Source organism: Taudactylus pleione, unplaced genomic scaffold (assembly GCF_031769625.1).
Source record: "Taudactylus pleione unplaced genomic scaffold, aTauple2 ptg001362l, whole genome shotgun sequence".
Taxonomy (NCBI): Eukaryota; Metazoa; Chordata; class Amphibia; order Anura; family Myobatrachidae; genus Taudactylus; species Taudactylus pleione.
The window spans coordinates 517764-535922 of record NW_028285762.1 but is presented as its reverse complement, the minus strand read 5'-3'; the positions used below and the strand labels follow the sequence as shown (position 1 = coordinate 535922).

General features: G+C 45.1%; 1 protein-coding gene across 4 annotated transcripts in view; it reads left to right on the top strand.

Moving 5' to 3' along the window:
* The first annotated feature begins 216 nt into the window (after positions 1–216).
* The window catches only part of LOC148442996 (protein lyl-1-like), a 31555-nt gene continuing 13612 nt past the window's right edge, over positions 217–18159 (top strand). The window contains exons 1-2 of one of the 4 annotated variants that reach the window (XM_088463413.1): positions 217–260; positions 11765–12112. In XM_088463413.1, coding sequence (XP_088319539.1) covers positions 11814–12112 — 299 coding nt within the window. In that variant the 5' untranslated portion in view covers positions 217–260; positions 11765–11813. Of the gene's footprint in view, positions 261–735; positions 767–3261; positions 3401–7149; positions 7236–11764; positions 12113–18159 lie in introns of those variants that run through there. The other 3 variants (XM_088463411.1, XM_088463410.1, XM_088463412.1) reach the window with 3 other exon arrangements.

Below are 18159 nucleotides of genomic sequence, written 5' to 3'. Positions count from 1 at the left end.
AGGATATAGAGCTGTGGTTCTCAAACTTGGTCCTCAGGACCCCACACAGTTCACGTTTTCCAGGTCACCCAGCATGTGCACAGGTGTATTCATTACTCACTGACACATTTTAAAAGATTCACAGGTGGAGATAATTATTTCACTTGCGATTTTGTGAGGAGACCTGGAAAACATGCACTGTTTGTGGTCCTGAGGACAGAGTTTGAGAACCTGATGTAGAGCAATGAAAAACAAAGCTTTTAGCCACTTAGTAAATTGCGGTAAGTATCAACAAAATATAAAATATGTATATTCTACTAGTAATTAATTTGATCATTGTTCTCTTATACTGACAGGAATATTTAAGAAACAAATTTGGTAAACGGATGAAAGAGGGGTAGTCTGTTTTGGGCCAAGGCTATGGGTCCGGATTATAATGTACGAGTATAACTGTCTGTGCTAGTTTGTATGAGGGATGAGAAGGAAACCATTTCAGTATCTAGCATACGCCATGCCAAGACCACTTGATGAGGCAATGAGGTTATCAAGCCATGTCTATGCCTTCTCTCCATAACTCACCCCCCCATCTCCCAGAAGCAAGTATGGAAAGCATTGATAACAGATGTGCGGGATGCAGGACGATGGACCTCAAGGAGCTGGCGTGAGACGTTACAGTCTGATATCTATAGAGCCTGGTGTAAGGAAAGTGACAATTCTCAGACACTGCGACCAATGTCCGTCCCACGGGACACACTCCAGGATCACAGCAGGAAGACACTAACTTGAAGTAATCACTATGATTTGTTTTAGGCCCAAGAAGCAATGTCGGCCCACAAGTACAAGGCCTGCATGTATCTGTGGTGGCATTATAAAATTAGGTTGCAGATAGTGCTTTATAATAAGAGCACTGTATCGTCTCCCCCGATGGGTCTGCTGTTTGCTGTAAATGGCCATCAAAGTCATAAGGTGTATACACACGGGACGAATTTTTAAACGATTGGTCGTTAACTATATCGTTATCGTTCAAAAAAATAATTCAGCTTCTGCACCAAAACGATAAACGATAACTACCAATGCACGCTCCTGTTTGTAGTTGGTAGTTAACGTTCACTGCCCGAACCTCCCGTCCAACCTGACGATATTGTCAGGTTGAACATGGTCGGGGATGAGGGAGGGAGCCCGGCAGTGAACTAAATCGTTCTTGATTTCGTTCAGTGTTTGTGCTCAGTGTTGGTAACGACACTGATCACGCCCCTGCCAGGGACACACAGGACGATTTTGTTCGTGGAGCGAAACGTCCCGTGTGTACGCACCTATAATCATTGCTTAGCAACACCGGGACATTGCATGGAGACATACGTCCTACTGGATAGATGTGTAGGTAGAGATATATATGCCCCTTTTGATGGTTAAGAAGTGGCAGCATTAAAACGTTAAATCGTAAGGAACAAACATTGATCATTAATAGGTCTACCAACGATGTGCAACCCAATAATGCAACACAAATGATTTCCCTCCATTTTGCTGTCCCTAACAACTTCCACCCTGAGGCAGCTACCTCAGTCTATCTTATTTTAAAGTTGTTGCATAAACGCTCTAGGTCAGATCACCTCACACGCTCAAGCAACACAATCACACAACGCCTTAACTAAAATAAAGACAGAGACATTGCGTTGGGTGAAATGGGTTAGCTTTTTATTAATACTACGGTAAACTATTTAAGCGAACCTATTTATTTATTAAATTCTTAAACCTTATAATAATGTGAGGGAGAAAAATGGTGGCGGGGGCTTGGATGGCCTATTATGCAAAGCGACATAACAAACATAATGTAAGAAAAATAACAAATTAGCGGGCCTGAACAGCCCGCCCAATCAAACCTCGGGACCAACTGCCCCCTCGTTCCCTACAACTCGCAGGGTGTTAACCTTCTGCCTGACCCTGCGGGGATTGCAACTTGGGGGGCCCCCGTGCCAGTGAGGGGTACTGTACCACCTGGACCGGTGATACTGACGACGACCTAAAGTCCACCCCAGCCGCACGGGCAACCCCCCAGGAATGAACTAAAGCTATCAAGAACTCCACAAAAACTATAAGGCCATACAAAGAAGAAAAGAGGGAGAATGGAGTCTAACTTACCCATAAATCTCCAGCTCAAACTCCACCCCCCCATAACCTATGCTAATTGGCTAAATCACAGACTCTAACCACACCCTTCTAACTGAGGACTGCTAAACCCATTTTGCATTGCCAAGCGTGCCCAGTGACAGACCAGAGGTTTATGTCACTCCTGTCATACAAGGATGACCTCCGTGGTCTTTTGGTGCGGGACAGCCTTATGTCTTACTTTGTACTTCATGACCCATGCTACCCATATTCTTTGTATGGAAGGTCAAAAAGTCCATGGTAATCTATATATTTCTGTCAGACACTAGATGCAGAGCCATTAAAGTGTATTTGCTGTTTGTATGCAGTGTCAGCCATTTTGTAGGCTGTGTCAAAATACAGTTGATCAATTCACCATAAACTGTTGACATCCCAGGGCACGAGGGACTCCAACAAAATGGCTGCCTTTACTTTGTGTGTGTGTGTGTTTGTGTATGTGTGTGTGAGTGGGTGGGGAAGGGTACACAATTAAATCTGGACACGTCTCACAGGAAATACATAGACTGCACTGGAGTTTATCTGGGAGCATGTTTAGTGACTGCATTATTCTTTCATACAGCATGAGATCTTGCTCCAAAATCACTCTCCGGTACATGCATTGTATTTATGTCTTGGTCCTAGATAAATGTAAAAGTATAACAATAAAACAAGACAATAACCATCTACACAGAAAGTTCTATTTTTTTCTGTTTACCCATAATACATAGATCCTTCCATTCAATGTGCATGGCACTATGGAATACGTTCAACTTCAAAGGAATAAATGATTAAATGAATATTTATTGGTGTAGAGTGTAGGTTCTCTTAGTGTTATGATTAAATATGTGTAAATAATTATGGCCGCATATAAAACGTGCTATACATGAATAATAATACAAATATATGACATTTCCCAGTCACTCTGGAATGGAGAGCGGGATTCGAAGGATTGTTCTTATCAGTCTGGACAGACCGGACCCCTGTCTCTTATCTGTAGGCCCAGACTTCCTCTGACCAAGGAGAGAAGGAAATCCCCCCTCCCCACACGCTGGACTCCCCTAACCTACCCTCCCCTTACTGTACAGTAACTCCACCTTCCCCTTTGCAAAGTGGATCTTAGTCTTACATAGACTATGAACCAACATTCGCCTAGAGCATCAGAAACTTGCCAGTGAAGGCACCCCACCTATCCGGCACAATGGAGTTGGCTCTCACATACCTTCAGATTAAGTGGGGGATCCTATAGCTTCTGTCTGGCAAGTGTGGTATGACACGGGTAAGTCTGTGGGTATTGTCTCCACGTGTTATCTGCCTGAATCATGATCTCCCATCTATCTATCTATCTATCTATCTATCTATCTATCTATCTATCTATCTATCTTATTTATCCATCTAATATATATCAACTACCTCATATCGTTTTATCTACTAAATATCTACTTACTGTAGCTACTTATGCATGTAATGATGATCTATCTGTGATATATATATATATATATATATATATATATTATTTGTGTTTGTAATCCTGTATATACAGGACATTCTCGTTTTGCTTGTAGTGCACACTGTATTTTTGCATATGCTGGAAACATATTTATTTATATCAGAATATCAGAAAAATGCCGGCGTGTGTTACTCTCCTAAATTCTATTCTTAGTGGAAAAGAGAACTGCGAGAGAGGAAGTTTAATGTGTGTAGAGAATTAACCACTTCACACACGCTTCAGATTTACATGATATTGGAAAATCAATCTCCTGTGCATCACACACTTACTATATACCATTACAGATCAATCACCTGTGCACCACACACTTACTATATACCATTACAGATCAATCACCTGTGCACCACACACTTACTATATACCATTACAGATCAATCACCTGTGCACCACACACTTACTATATACCATTACAGATCAATCACCTGTGCACCACACACTTACTATATACCATTACAGATCAATCACCTGTGCACCACACACTTACTATATACCATTACAGATCAGTCACCTGTGCATCACACACTTACTATATACCATTGCAGATCAGTCACCTGTGCATCACACACTTACTATATACCATTACAGATCAGTCACCTGTGCATCACACACTTACTATATACCATTACAGATCAGTCACCTGTGCATCACACACTTACTATATACCATTACAGATCAATCACCTGTGCACCACACACTTACTATATACCATTACAGATCAGTCACCTGTGCATCACACACTTACTATATACCATTACAGATCAGTCACCTGTGCATCACACACTTACTATATACCATTACAGATCAATCACCTGTGCATCACACACTTACTATATACCATTACAGATCAGTCACCTGTGCATCACACACTTACTATATACCATTACAGATCAATCACCTGTGCATCACACACTTACTATATACCATTACAGATCAGTCACCTGTGCATCACACACTTACTATATACCATTACAGATCAGTTACCTGTGCATCACACACTTACTATATACCATTACAGATCAATCACCTGTGCATCACACACTTACTATATACCATTACAGATCAATCACCTGTGTATCACACACTTATACCATTACAGATCAGTCACCTGTGCATCACACACTTGCTATATACCATTACAGATCAATTACCTGTACATCACACACTTACTATATACCATTGCAGATCAATTACCTGTGCATCACACACTTACTATATACCATTACAGATCAATCACCTGTGCATCACACACTTACTATATACCATTACAGATGAATCTCCTGTGCATCACACACTTACTATATACCATTACAGATCAATCACCTGTGCATCACACACTGACTATATACCATTACAGATCAATCACCTGTGCATCACACACTGACTATATACCATTACAGATCAATCACCTGTGCATCACACACTTACTATATACCATTACAGATGAATCTCCTGTGCATCACACACTTACTATATACCATTACAGATCAATCACCTGTGCATCACACACTGACTATATACCATTACAGATCAATCACCTGTGCATCACACACTGACTATATACCATTACAGATCAATCACCTGTGCATCACACACTTACTATATACCATTACAGATGAATCTCCTGTGCATCACACACTTACTATATACCATTACAGATGAATCTCCTGTGCATCACACACTTACTATATACCATTACAGATCAGTCACCTGTGCATCACACACTTACTATATACCATTACAGATCAATCACCTGTGCATCACACACTTACTATATACCATTACAGATCAATCACCTGTGCATCACACACTGACTATATACCATTACAGATCAATCACCTGTGCATCACACACTTACTATATACCATTACAGATCAATCACCTGTGCATCACACACTTACTATATACCATTACAGATCAATCACCTGTGCATCACACACTTACTATATACCATTACAGATCAATCTCCTGTGTATCACACACTTACTATATACCATTACAGATCAATCTCCTGTGCATCACACACTTACTATACATATACCATTACAGATCAATCAGCTGTACATCACACACGTAGAGTACTGTATACCATTGTAGATGCTGACAGTCACTATTTCTGCCATATTATGTATTTTTACGCAATGTGTAATGTTTGCATATTGCTGTTTATAGTTATCAACACACATGCACTTGTTATTAGTCTAATGCTGCGTAGTTCTACATTGTTGTGACCAATTCTCTGGCCTTTTTAGTGGATCTTCATTCTTCATCCCCCTACATTAATGGTTGGTGTGGATGTAGGTGGAGTATGTACCCCTGGGATAAGCTGTACATAGTAACAGATTTATGTTTTGTTTTCCTGGCCGCCCCGTTGCAGTCAGCTGTGTCTCTTGACGTAATCTTCATATATATATATATATATATATATAGTCTAGTAAATAATATCAGTATATCCACAGTTACTGGAAGGAAGCACTCACCACTTAGGTTTAAACAACCAAAATTTATTTAGAATAATGCAATTTAATAATTCGCCACATGTGGCATTAGTGATGTCAGTGGGAGTGATTTTGGCTCTGATAGAGCCAAAATCACTCCTGGCCTTGTGGTTGAAAAACTCAACCGCAGGCTTTTGCTCGCAGTTTCGATGGTCAAGACCATCGCGACCATCATCCTGCACGCTCGTATATGCTGTGGGTAGTGACCCACAGCTATACGAGCGTCCAGGAGGACGCTCCATATTAATGGAGGTGGGCCCTGATTCAGAGCGAGCGCTCTGGTCAGAGCGTCCGGCTCTGAATCAGGGCCTATATTGTGAGACTGACCCCAGTGGCTAACAACATCTTCAGATGGCGTCAGCCATTGCAGCCTATGAGTTTACACACCGTGACATTTACTGGCAAAGGGATATATAGGTACCCTCCCTGGCAATTATGATTGGGCATGGGCATTAGTGCGGCCGGCCTCCAAACCAGAATCGCAAGGGTGTGTTTTTTAATACTTAATTTATTATTGCCACCATAAGCGGCAACAAATTATTATTGTATATTTATATAATAATCCAAAAATATAATAATTATCTAAAACCCGATAATTGATAAATAGGCCCCTTAAAGTCATGAAATAATTTAAATGAATGAGATAATATAATTAATGTTATTGCTGAATTAGATATTTTTTACAACAAGTTATTTTTTAAGCGTTTTAAGGACGTTTCCTCTTATGGCTGCTTTTGGCTACATCACCTCCTCAATCTGATACTAAAACAAACAAACCCAGCAGTGAGGCCCATTATTCAGGTGTAGAGCAGGAAAGGCACTGAGGCGCGCGCACACACACACACACACACATACACACATACACACATACACACACATACACACATACATATACACACACACAAACACACACATACACACACACATATACACACACACACATTTACTGGCAAACTACAAACTGACGAGCAGCGCGACTTTACCGTGTGTCAAGTCACATGTAGTTGGCTTGACGTGGTATAAGGTGATGTTACATATGGTCACAAATGACCAAACTAGCACCTCGGGCCTGATTTTGCGTCACACACACGCAGAGCTGATATTTACGAGTTGAGTGATTTTTCTTTTTGCTACTGTGCGAGTATTCCTGAAAAACTGCGTGTGTGTCCCCCAGTGTGTGCGCACAGTGGCGCAGTCGACATTGATACAATATCAGTAATGTTTTGGAAAAGTGCTGGGCGATCCACCTTATGGGAGTGTCAGTGTAAGCCGCAGACGCACAGCCACTGACATACGAGGTCAGAAACTGCACCCGCCATAGAACTGATGCAAACGACAGCACAGACAGTATTATAGCATCTGTCTCAGCAAGGCCAATGCAAGGTTTCTTGGCACCCTAGGCATTTCTTCAGCCTTACGCCCCCCCCCTGCCCCCACCCTTGATAGCTACACAAGCCCTTATACAGTACCCCCAGTAATGGCCCCCCTATGCAGTGCCCCCAGTAGTGCCGGCAGTAGTGGTCCCTCCTATGCAGTGCCCTGAGTAGTGTTCCCCCCATGAAGTGCCCCCAATACAGTGCCCTCAGTAATGCCCTTATACAGTGCCCCCAGTAGTAGTCCCCCACCTATGCAGTGCCCCTTATATATTGACTCCAGTAGTAACCCTCCCTATGCAGTGCCCCCAGTAGTGGTCCCAGTAGTAGTCTCCCCCCAAGCAGTGCCCCCAGTAGTAATCCCCCCAGTAGCAGCCCTCCCCCAGCAGTGCCCCTAGTAGTAGTCCCCCCCCCAGCAGTAATCCCTCCCTATGCAGTGCCCCCAGTAGTGGTCCCACCAGTGCAGTGCCTCTAGTAGCAGTCCCCCCAACAGTAGTCCTCCCAACAGCACCCCTAGTAGTAATCCCCCTCTATAAAGTGTCCCCCAGTAGTAGTCCCACCAGTGTGCAGTGCCCTCAGTAGTACTCCCAGCAGTGCCCCAAGTAGTAACCCCCCTCTATGCAGTGTCCCCTAGTAGTGGTCCCACCAGTGTGCAGTGCCCCCAGTAGTAGTCCCCCCCCAGTAGTACCCCCAGCAGTGCCCCTAATCCACCTAGTAGTCCCCCCAGCAGTGCCTCTAGTAGTCCCCCCAGCAGTGCCCCTTCTAGTCCCCCCAGCAGTGCCCCTAGTAGTACCCCCAGCAGTGCCCCTAGTAGTATTCTGTCCCCCCCCCCGCCAAACACACACCTATGCGGAAAAAAAAACAAAAACCCTCCACTTACCTTAATGCCCGCTCCGGCATCTGCTCCTCCATCCGGCGTCCTCCTGGGCCGGCCCAATCTGCATGTTGCCCTCAGGTCGTGGTCTTGGGGAAGGGGTGTGGCCTCATGGCCTGAACCTCCCTGGCCTGTGGTTATTAATGGAGTGGTGGGGGGTGCCAGAGGTGCGGGTAGTGCCGGCTCCCTCACTGTGACCGGAGCTCCCCACGAGTTGAGATGCAACACTTAACCAACGTTAATTGGATATTTAAGGGTGGGGAGTTTGGTCACATACCCCTCTCATGAATATGCCATGCCATTCCTTAAAAGTTGTTGTCACGTGATTGCGGCCGTTAACACATTATCAGAGGACGCCGTGCACACACGACCACGTGGGTGGTAGTTGCATCACGTGGGCAGGTGCGCTACTTCCGGCGTAATACCCGTGCGCTCCATAGTAAGGAGCGCATAGGTAAAAAAATGAACTTCCTGCAAGGAGCCCGCGCATAGTTAATCAGCGTGGAGTGATGCCTGAGACGCTTCCGCCGGAAGCGTCTTGCGTTCCAAGTGTTGATACGCATGAAGCGCTACTATTATCTACACATCCAGCGGATATCCGTCACATTCATTCCAGCAGAGGATGTGTGTTAAAAGAATGCTATGTCTTTGATGTAGAGTTTGAGCACACTTTTTAATTTTATGTAACCACACCCAGTATGATGATGGGGGGTGGGACTAGCCATGAACCCTATATATACCCAGGATTTAGCAGCATGGATCTATCTTGATAAAGGCTTTTATAGCTGAAACGCGTTGATCTGTGATCTGTGGGGCTGCCATTGCCTAGCTGTCTAGGAGGAACCTGCACCAGAAAGGTGAACTGCTTGTTGGGGTAGCTATAAATCACCCCTTATGCGTGTTACTGTGCCTTTCTAAAAAGGTTGCCTATGGTACGCTGCCATTTTATTCATTCTATATTTTTTATATTATTTTGGAAATAAATGTGATAATACTGCACAAATGAGAGATCGTTATTTGTGATTTCTTTGAGATGCTGTAAAACACTGAAGGGTTTATTGTGCTAGTGTGTTTGAAGATTATCGTTAAAGAAGAAAAAGAGAAGTTTGTTTACATTGTCAACACTTTTTATATTCATCTGAGACTTTTATGGACTGAAGACTTTTATGTGACTTTACTTCATGAGGAGGAGCGCTTGAGATTTTGCTTTTTTCATTTTGATTTTCAGTGACGTGTGTAGGTCACATTCTTAAGCTGCACTCTGATGTGCATTGGAGCACAGATGTATACACCTTCTTTATACTTAATCATTCACACCAATCTGTGCCTCAGTGGCACTTGCTCTTTGTGAATGATGTAGAGTTGGTTCCAAAAAAAAGGGCAAAAATGAAAAAAAAAAAACACATGCAAAAATTGCCTCCTTTCTGCCATATGCAGAGACCAGGATGGGTTACAGCCAGCACCAGTCCCATATCTGTCTGCTTTTTCGCCAGGCACACATCACAAACATTTGCATCTAGGCCCGAGTGACGAAGAAAAGACCAATCAAAAGGAGCATTCTCAAACAGCCAATCACAATCAGTTCTCATGTGTTTGTGACCATACTCACCATCATCTGGTATTTGCACCTGACCCTGACCAGCCACAAATAGACGCCATCCCAGGTGTATATGCGGAATTTTCCCAGTCAGCACTAATATGCCACCTTGCCACACTTCAGAAGACGCTACATTCTAAACCCTCCAAGGAGTTGCCACTTTGATGCTCTTCATATAAGAGCAGGAGCATTTGTACAATATCCTTGTTAAGGATTCTCGTTCATATTATTTTCCTTCCCTTGATCCCCCATCCTTGCACCTGTTGTCAGCTAGTATTGATTTAAACTGAATTAGTCCCCAATCCTATGGAAGGCGCTCCCTCAAAACTCATCTACTCACCCTAGCCTGCCGAACCCCTGCCTCTTCTGTTCTTTCTGTCCTGCCTCCTTAACCCTATCGTATCGCCTCAATACCCACACCCTTTTCCCTCCCTATTAAAATGTAAGCTGTCACATGCAGGGCCCTCTCTCCATTTGTTCTATCTCTCCTCGTAAGCTGGGTACTGGAGCGATGTGGTTTGGCCAAATCGGAACCACAAATCGTGCTTATCGTGGAGTGTGTATGCCTGATATGGGCGCTCCTGTGACCGCATGCCACGTCAGGTTTGATGTGCGGCACATCAAATCTGCCGGTATCGCATGCGGAGCGACTGATCGTTCATTACATCATTCTAATCTGTACCCGTAGGGCCAAAATATCAACTGGGGACACAGGACCTTATTCAGTCCCACTCGCAAGCGCTGAGCACTCGCAAGCGGGTCGATGTTTAGGCCCTGCGCACGCGCAGCGGCCGCACTGTGCGTACGCAAGCCCCGGAGCGAGAGAGAAATTCTCTCGCTCCGGGGCTCGCTACCAACGGGGCGACTGTCGATGTTAATTGACAGCTCGCCCCGTTTAGTAGGTGGGGAGGGGGGGTGGTTTCACAAACGGAGGCATACCTTAAGGAACGAATGCTGTTTTGTCGGCGGCCGCACTGACATTAGCAGTGATGTCAGTGGGGAGTTTCCTGCTCGATCAGAGCAGGAAGCTCCCTGGGGCTTGCGGTTGCCGAGACCCAACCTTAGGGTCTCGTCGCAAGCCCCGATGGTCGCGATGGTCTTGACCATCGCGGCCATCAACCTGGTCGGTAACCCACAGCTTAGCTAGCGACCAGGAGGCCGCACTTCAAAACACAAGCGGCCGCCCACATTCAGAGCGACTGCTCGCATTTTACCAGCACCTCTGAATGAGGGCCACATTGCTCAGTGTGTACTCAGTACTCAACTTTAGGTTCACCAACTAATGCTGGGTACACACTGGTTGATATATCATGTGTGCGTTGGCCAGTGCATACAGACGTTGTTCACATACATATCACGTCGGCTGTGCAGCAGATATATCTGCACATCGTGCCGCCCGTACACATGCTGCACAGGCCGCCGGAGAGGGGGGCACAACGCGTCCCTCGGCCAGATGACAGTGATGGTTATTCAGTGTGTCTGAACAACCATCTGCAGATATATCGTTGAGGTGTGTACCCAGCTTTAGTTAAAATAGGTATATGCATGTAACTATGCCTAGGCATGTTATTATGTATATATGCAATGTTGTTACTTTTTTACCCAGTTTTGTATCTTTGCTCTGTACGACACTGCACATAATATTTCAGGAATTTCAGTTTTCAGAACAAATTAATAGTTTACACCTGCAAACCAGATAGGAAATCCCAAAACTTAACTCTCCAGGGCAGGGGGGGGGGACTGAAGAAACGACATGTTACTAAGCAGACCATTGCACTCTTGTTTCCCATTCAGGTGTGCCATATGTCCTACTGATGTCAGAGGTGACTGCACCCATGCCACAATGGAGGAGGACGGAAGATCAGCAGAAAGACAGCGCAATGCAGTCAATACTTCAGTTGTTCCACTACCTATCGGCTCTCCAGCCTCGCCCTCTGAACCCCTCACAGAGGAAAAGCGGGCACCTGTGGGGAATGATGGACTGCCCGCCCATGTGCCGGTCATCAGCTTGGGACACAGCAGAGTCACGCTGCGGCCAGAACTCACTACTTTACGCCCTGTTCCCTCCTGGATGCTGGCACTACCAGGGATACGGGCACCATTCTTTCCGGCTCAGTTTCACGCCCATCCCTATCTGCCTAGGTAAGACGTACACACTGCCACGCACCCTAGGGCCAGGCTATACACATGCTGTTACAGTAAGGACTCTCCTGTGGCTCTGCTAGTCTGCATTCTCTCTGTGCCAAGATACTCAGCTTCATATCACTGGTTACTGGTTCCATGCTTGTCTGCTACTGAGCCAACACCGGACCAGCGGGGACACTATGCTTTTCATTTAAACTTCCAGAACTTACCAGCAAAGGAAAAACAATTTACCTTGACCTTTTATAGAATTAAAATAATTGTCTAGGTGCAGGCTGCAGTGATAGACCAGTTCTGCGCTCCTGGCACGTGTTGGTAGGGTCTTTTTGTAAAATTATTTACTAACTACATTAGGCAAGTAGAAAAATCTGCCACAAGATACCGACTTTTATCCTGGTGTCCACCAATGGGTCTATGTAGTGGTGTCACTTAGATGACCTCTGCACTGAAGGGCAAGATAAAGCTATCGGTCACATTCAGGTGGCCTACCTCTCTGCCACACCTCACCAGAGTAATTACAGAGATCTTCAGTCTGGCTATATATGAAGATCTGGGTAGTCTTCACGCACACACAGGCACACACACTAAGCAAAATCAGTTAATCCAAAAAATGCACGGCAAGATTTGATCATGTTGGAGTGTGGACATAGCTAACTGCTATCTGGCCTGCGCTCTTCCCAAGTAAAGTGGGCAGTCTGGGCAGCTTGATGATTTTGAATCGCACTGAACTGCGTCATCATCATGGCTCCACTTCCACTTTACAAAACCGGGAAACATTTATATAGTCAGGATGGGGCTGTGATGATCTTATCCCCGCCACACGTCAAATCTGGCTGCCCTTTCTCAAAGAAGGACCAGCCGTAATTTTGCCAACAATGCATGTGTTACTGAAAGAAACAGCATCTGTTTACAGAACGAAAGTGAAATGCGTATGGTTATACCCTGTAAACATAAACAATGCCTAGGTAGAACTACTGTACAATATTTACTGTGTTTATATTAGGGAGGTATAGCTACAATTTTTCTTTTAGCTGCCAGGTTAATCCACGCCACAGTTAATATGACTCCATATAATTTGGGTCCCTTCTTTACATGGTATGTCATACAGATCTATAACTGGCCTAGATACTAGTCCTCCTACACAGGACATGTCATACAGATCCATGACTGGCCCAGAGACTAGACCTCCACAGGGCATGTCATACAGATCCATCACTGATCCAGATACTAGTCCTCCACAGGGCATGTCATACAGAGCCATCACTGATCCAGATACTAGTCCTCCACAGGGCATGTCATACAGAGCCATCACCGGCCCAGATACTAGTCCTCCTTCACAGGGCATGTCATACAGATCTGTCACTGGCCCAGATACTAGTCCCCCTTCACAGGGCATGTCATACAGATCTATAACTGGCCCAGATACTAGTCCTCCTTCACAGGACATGTCATACAGATCTATCACTGGCCCAGATACTAGTCCTCCTTCACAGGACATGTCATACAGATCCATGACTGGCCCAGAGACTAGACCTCCACAGGGCATGTCATACAGATCCATCACTGATCCAGATACTAGTCCTCCACAGGGCATGTCATACAGAGCCATCACTGATCCAGATACTAGTCCTCCACAGGGCATGTCATACAGAGCCATCACTGGCCCAGATACTAGTGTTCCTTCACAGGGCATGTCATACAGATCTGTCACTGGCCCAGATACTAGTCCCCCTTCACAGGTCATGTCATACAGATCTATAACTGGCCCAGATACTAGTCCTCCTTCATAGGACATGTCATACAGATCTATCACTGGCCCAGATACTAGTCCTCCTTCACAGGACATGTCATACAGATCCATGACTGGCCCAGAGACTAGACCTCCACAGGGCATGTCATACAGATCCATCACTGATCCAGATACTAGTCCTCCACAGGGCATGTCATACAGAGCCATCACTGATCCAGATACTAGTCCTCCACAGGGCATGTCATACAGAGCCATCACTGGCCCAGATACTAGTCCCCCTTCACAGGGTATGTCATACAGATCTGTCACTGGCCCAGATACTAGTCCCCCTTCACAGGGCATGTCATACAGATCTGTCACTGGCCCAGATACTAGTCCTCCTTCTCAAGGCATGTCATACAGATCCATCACTGGCCCAGAGACTAGACCTCCTTCACAGGGCATGACATGCAGATCCATCACTGGCCCAGAGACTAGTCCTCCTTCACAGGACATGTCATACAGATTAGTCAATGGCCAAGATACTAGTCCTCCTTCACAGGGCATGTCATACAGATCCATCACTGACCCAGAGACTAGTCTTCCTTCACAGGGCATGACATGCAGATCCATCACTGGCCCAGAGACTAGTCCTCCTTCACAGGGCATGACATGCAGATCCATCACTGGCCCAGAGACTAGTCCTCCTTCACAGGACATGTCATACAGATTCATTACTGGCCCAGATACTAGTGCTCCTTCACAGGGCATGTCATACAGATCCATAATTGGCCCAGAAACTAGACCTCCTTCACAGGGCATGTCATACAGATCCATTACTGGCCCAGATACTAGTCCTCCTTCACAGGACATGTCATACAGATCCATTACTGGCCCAGAGACTAGACCTCCTTCACAGGGCATGTCATACAGATTAGTCAATGGCCAAGATACTAGTCCTCCTTCACAGGGCATGTCATACAGTTCAGTCACTGGCTCAGATACTAGTCCTCCTTCACAGGGCATGTCATACAGATCCATTACTGGCCCATATACTAGTCCTCCTTCACAGGGCAAGTCATACAGATCCATCACTGGCCAAGAATACTAGTCCTCCTTCACATGGCATGTCATACAGATCATTCACTGGCCCAGATACTAGTACTCTTCACAGGGCATGTCATACAGATCCATCACTGGCCCAGAGACTAGTCTTCCTTCACAGGGCATGACATGCAGATCCATTACTGGCCCAGATACTAGTCCTCCTTCACAGGGCATGTCATACAGATCCATCATTGGCCCAGAAACTAGTCCTCCTTCACAGGGTATGACATACAGATCTGTCACTGGCCCAGATACTAGTCCCCCTTCACAGGGCATGTCATACAGTTCAGTCACTGGCTCAGATACTAGTCCTCCTTCACAGGGCATGTCATACAGATCTGTCACTGGCCCAGATACTAGTCCTCCTTCACAGGGCATGTCATACAGATCTGTCACTGGCCCAGAGACTAGACCTCCTTCACAGGGTATGTCATACAGATTAGTTACTGGCCAAGATACTAGTCCTCCTTCACAGGGCATGTCATACAGTTCAGTCACTGGCCCAGATACTAGTCCTCCTTCACAGGGCATGTCATACAGATCCATTACTGGCCCAGATACTAGTTCTCCTTCAGAGGGCATGTTATACAGATCCATCACTGGCCCAGATACTAGTCCTCCTTCACAGGGCATGTCATACAGGTCATTCACTGGCCCAGATACTAGTACTCTTCACAGGGCATGTCATACAGATCCATCACTGGCCCAGACACTAGTCTTCCTTCACAGGGCATGACATGCAGATCCATCACTGGCCCAGAGACTAGTCCTCCTTCACAGGGCATCATACAGATCCATTACTGGCCCAGATGCTAGTCCTCCTTCACAGGGCATGTCATAAAGATCCATCATTGGCCCAGAAACTAGTCCTCCTTCACAGGGCATGTCATACAGATCCATTACTGGCCCAGATACTAGTCCTCCTTCAGAGGGCATGTCATACAGATCCGTGTTTACCTTGACAAAGGGGTGTGCGAACCCCGAAATGTCAGCCACTTTTCGTGTTTTGGTTTTGGATCTGGATCTTTCTTCATGTTTTGGATCTGGCTTGGTTTTGCCAAAACCACCCTTCCGTGTTTTGGGTTCTGGGTTTTGTGTTTTGGATCTGTATTTTTTTTTAAAAAAGCATAAAAACAGCTAAAATCACAGAATTTGTGGGTTTTTCTGCTCCTATGCTATTATTAACCTCAATAATCTTAATTTCCACTCATTTCCAGTCTATTCTGAACACCTCACACCTCACAATAGTGTTTTTATGTCCAAAAGGTTGCACCAAGGTAGCTGGATGACTATGCGACACGAGTGGGCAGCACAAACACGTGGCCCATCTAGGAGTGACACTGCAGTGGCAGACAGGATGGCAGTTTGAAAAACTAGGCCCCAAACAGTACATAATGCAAAGAAAAAAAAAGAGGTGCAAGATGGAATTGTCCTTGGGCCCTCCCACCCACCCTTATGTTGTATAAACAGGACATGGACACTTTAACAAACCAATCATTTCAGCGCCAGGGTCTGCCGCACGATTGTGGCTGAAATGATTGGTTCGTTTGGGCCCCCACAAAACAAGCTGGCAATTAATCTGTCCCTGCACAAACTGGCTCTACGGATGCAAGATGTCGTCCTCATCCTCCTCATCCACCGATTCCTCACCCTCTTCAGTGTTGTGTACATCCTCATCCTCACAGAGTATTAATTCGTCCCCGCTGGAATCCACCACCACAGGTCCCTCTGTACGTTCTGGAGGCTGGTCTACCTGGAAGAGTTGATAATTAATTTTTATGAACATCATCTTCTCCACATTTTGTGGAAGCGACCTCCTACGCCTTTCGCTGACAAGGTTCCCGGCTGCACTAAACACTCTTTCAGAGTACACACTGGAGGGGGGGCAACTCAGGTAAAATAGAGCCAGTTTGTACAGTGGCCTCCAAATTGCCTCTTTTTCCTGCCAGTACAGGTACGGACTGTCTGTCTCATCTTAGCTCCTCCTTCACTTTTTCCAGCTGCTTCTGCAATAGCCTGATGAGGGGAATGACCTGACTCAAGCTGGCAGTGTCTGAACTGACTTCACGTGTGGCAAGTTCGAAGGGCTTGCGCCCGCTTTATCCCCGTATTCAATATGATACCTACGAAAACGGGAAAGTGCGAAGTGGGATCTGCGTAAAAAAACGAATTTTTCCTTGAATAAGTTGTAGGACCCCCCTAAAGTTGTAAAAACATGGGGGATCACTATGGGTACCCCTGTTTTAGCCTGCAAATGAAAGGCGGGGATTTAAATAGCCGCAGCAGGTGTTTTTTCCCGACATTGAAGAAGTGTTGCAGAAGAGCACTTGGGTTATTTTTTTCATTTTTTTAAGTGGTCCCATCAAATTTGGGGTACATGAAAATGGGTACTAGCATATTTTTATGTCCCTAAAGTAAGTTTTAAAAAATTCTGCAACTATGCACCTGCCGCTAATAGCCTATTCTAGAAAACACCTGCCGCATACTTGCAGAATAGCCCTGATCCTATTTCCCTATTTTTAAACACTTTTTTCCCATTTTTTTTTTTAACCCCAATTTTTAAATAAATTTTTTGGGGTGTCCCTATTTTTTTTTTAAACTTTTTTTGACACAGTTATTTTTAAAGTGTAATTCACAGGGGTGCAGGCTATTTTTTTTAAGCCTGCACCCCTAAACCCCAATTCTGCACTTTTTTTCACCACCTATTCAGTGGTGAAAAGTTATCCCTGTTTTTTTTCAAAGACTTTTCAAACCTGCGAAAAGTCTTTGAAACTGAATACAGTGTAAAACCAAAACCAGCGAAAATTATCGCAAAAAAGGACTTTTCGCTCCATATTGAATAAACCCTCTTGGTCTTGGTTGTCCTTCATTTGTCATGAGGCCAAGATGCTTCTCTTACCATTTGTACTACTCTTCCAGGGGACCAACCAGAGGTACAACGTTTATTATCTGTCTGCACACTGTGAGATTGGCCTCTCTCGACCCATCGTGGACATATTTTGATCCCCGAGGCAGCTGATCTACATAGCAGTCCTCCTGTGGATAACACTACAGCAGAATTCTTACATTAATATCATGCTTGGATTCTGGAGGCTTGTAGATGTATATTTTACTGTCCGAGGGCATTTCTTTCTTTCTTTCTTTCTTTCTTTCTTTCTTTCTTTCTTTCTTTCTTTCTTTCTTTCTTTCTTATTCAGTGAGGATCGCTATT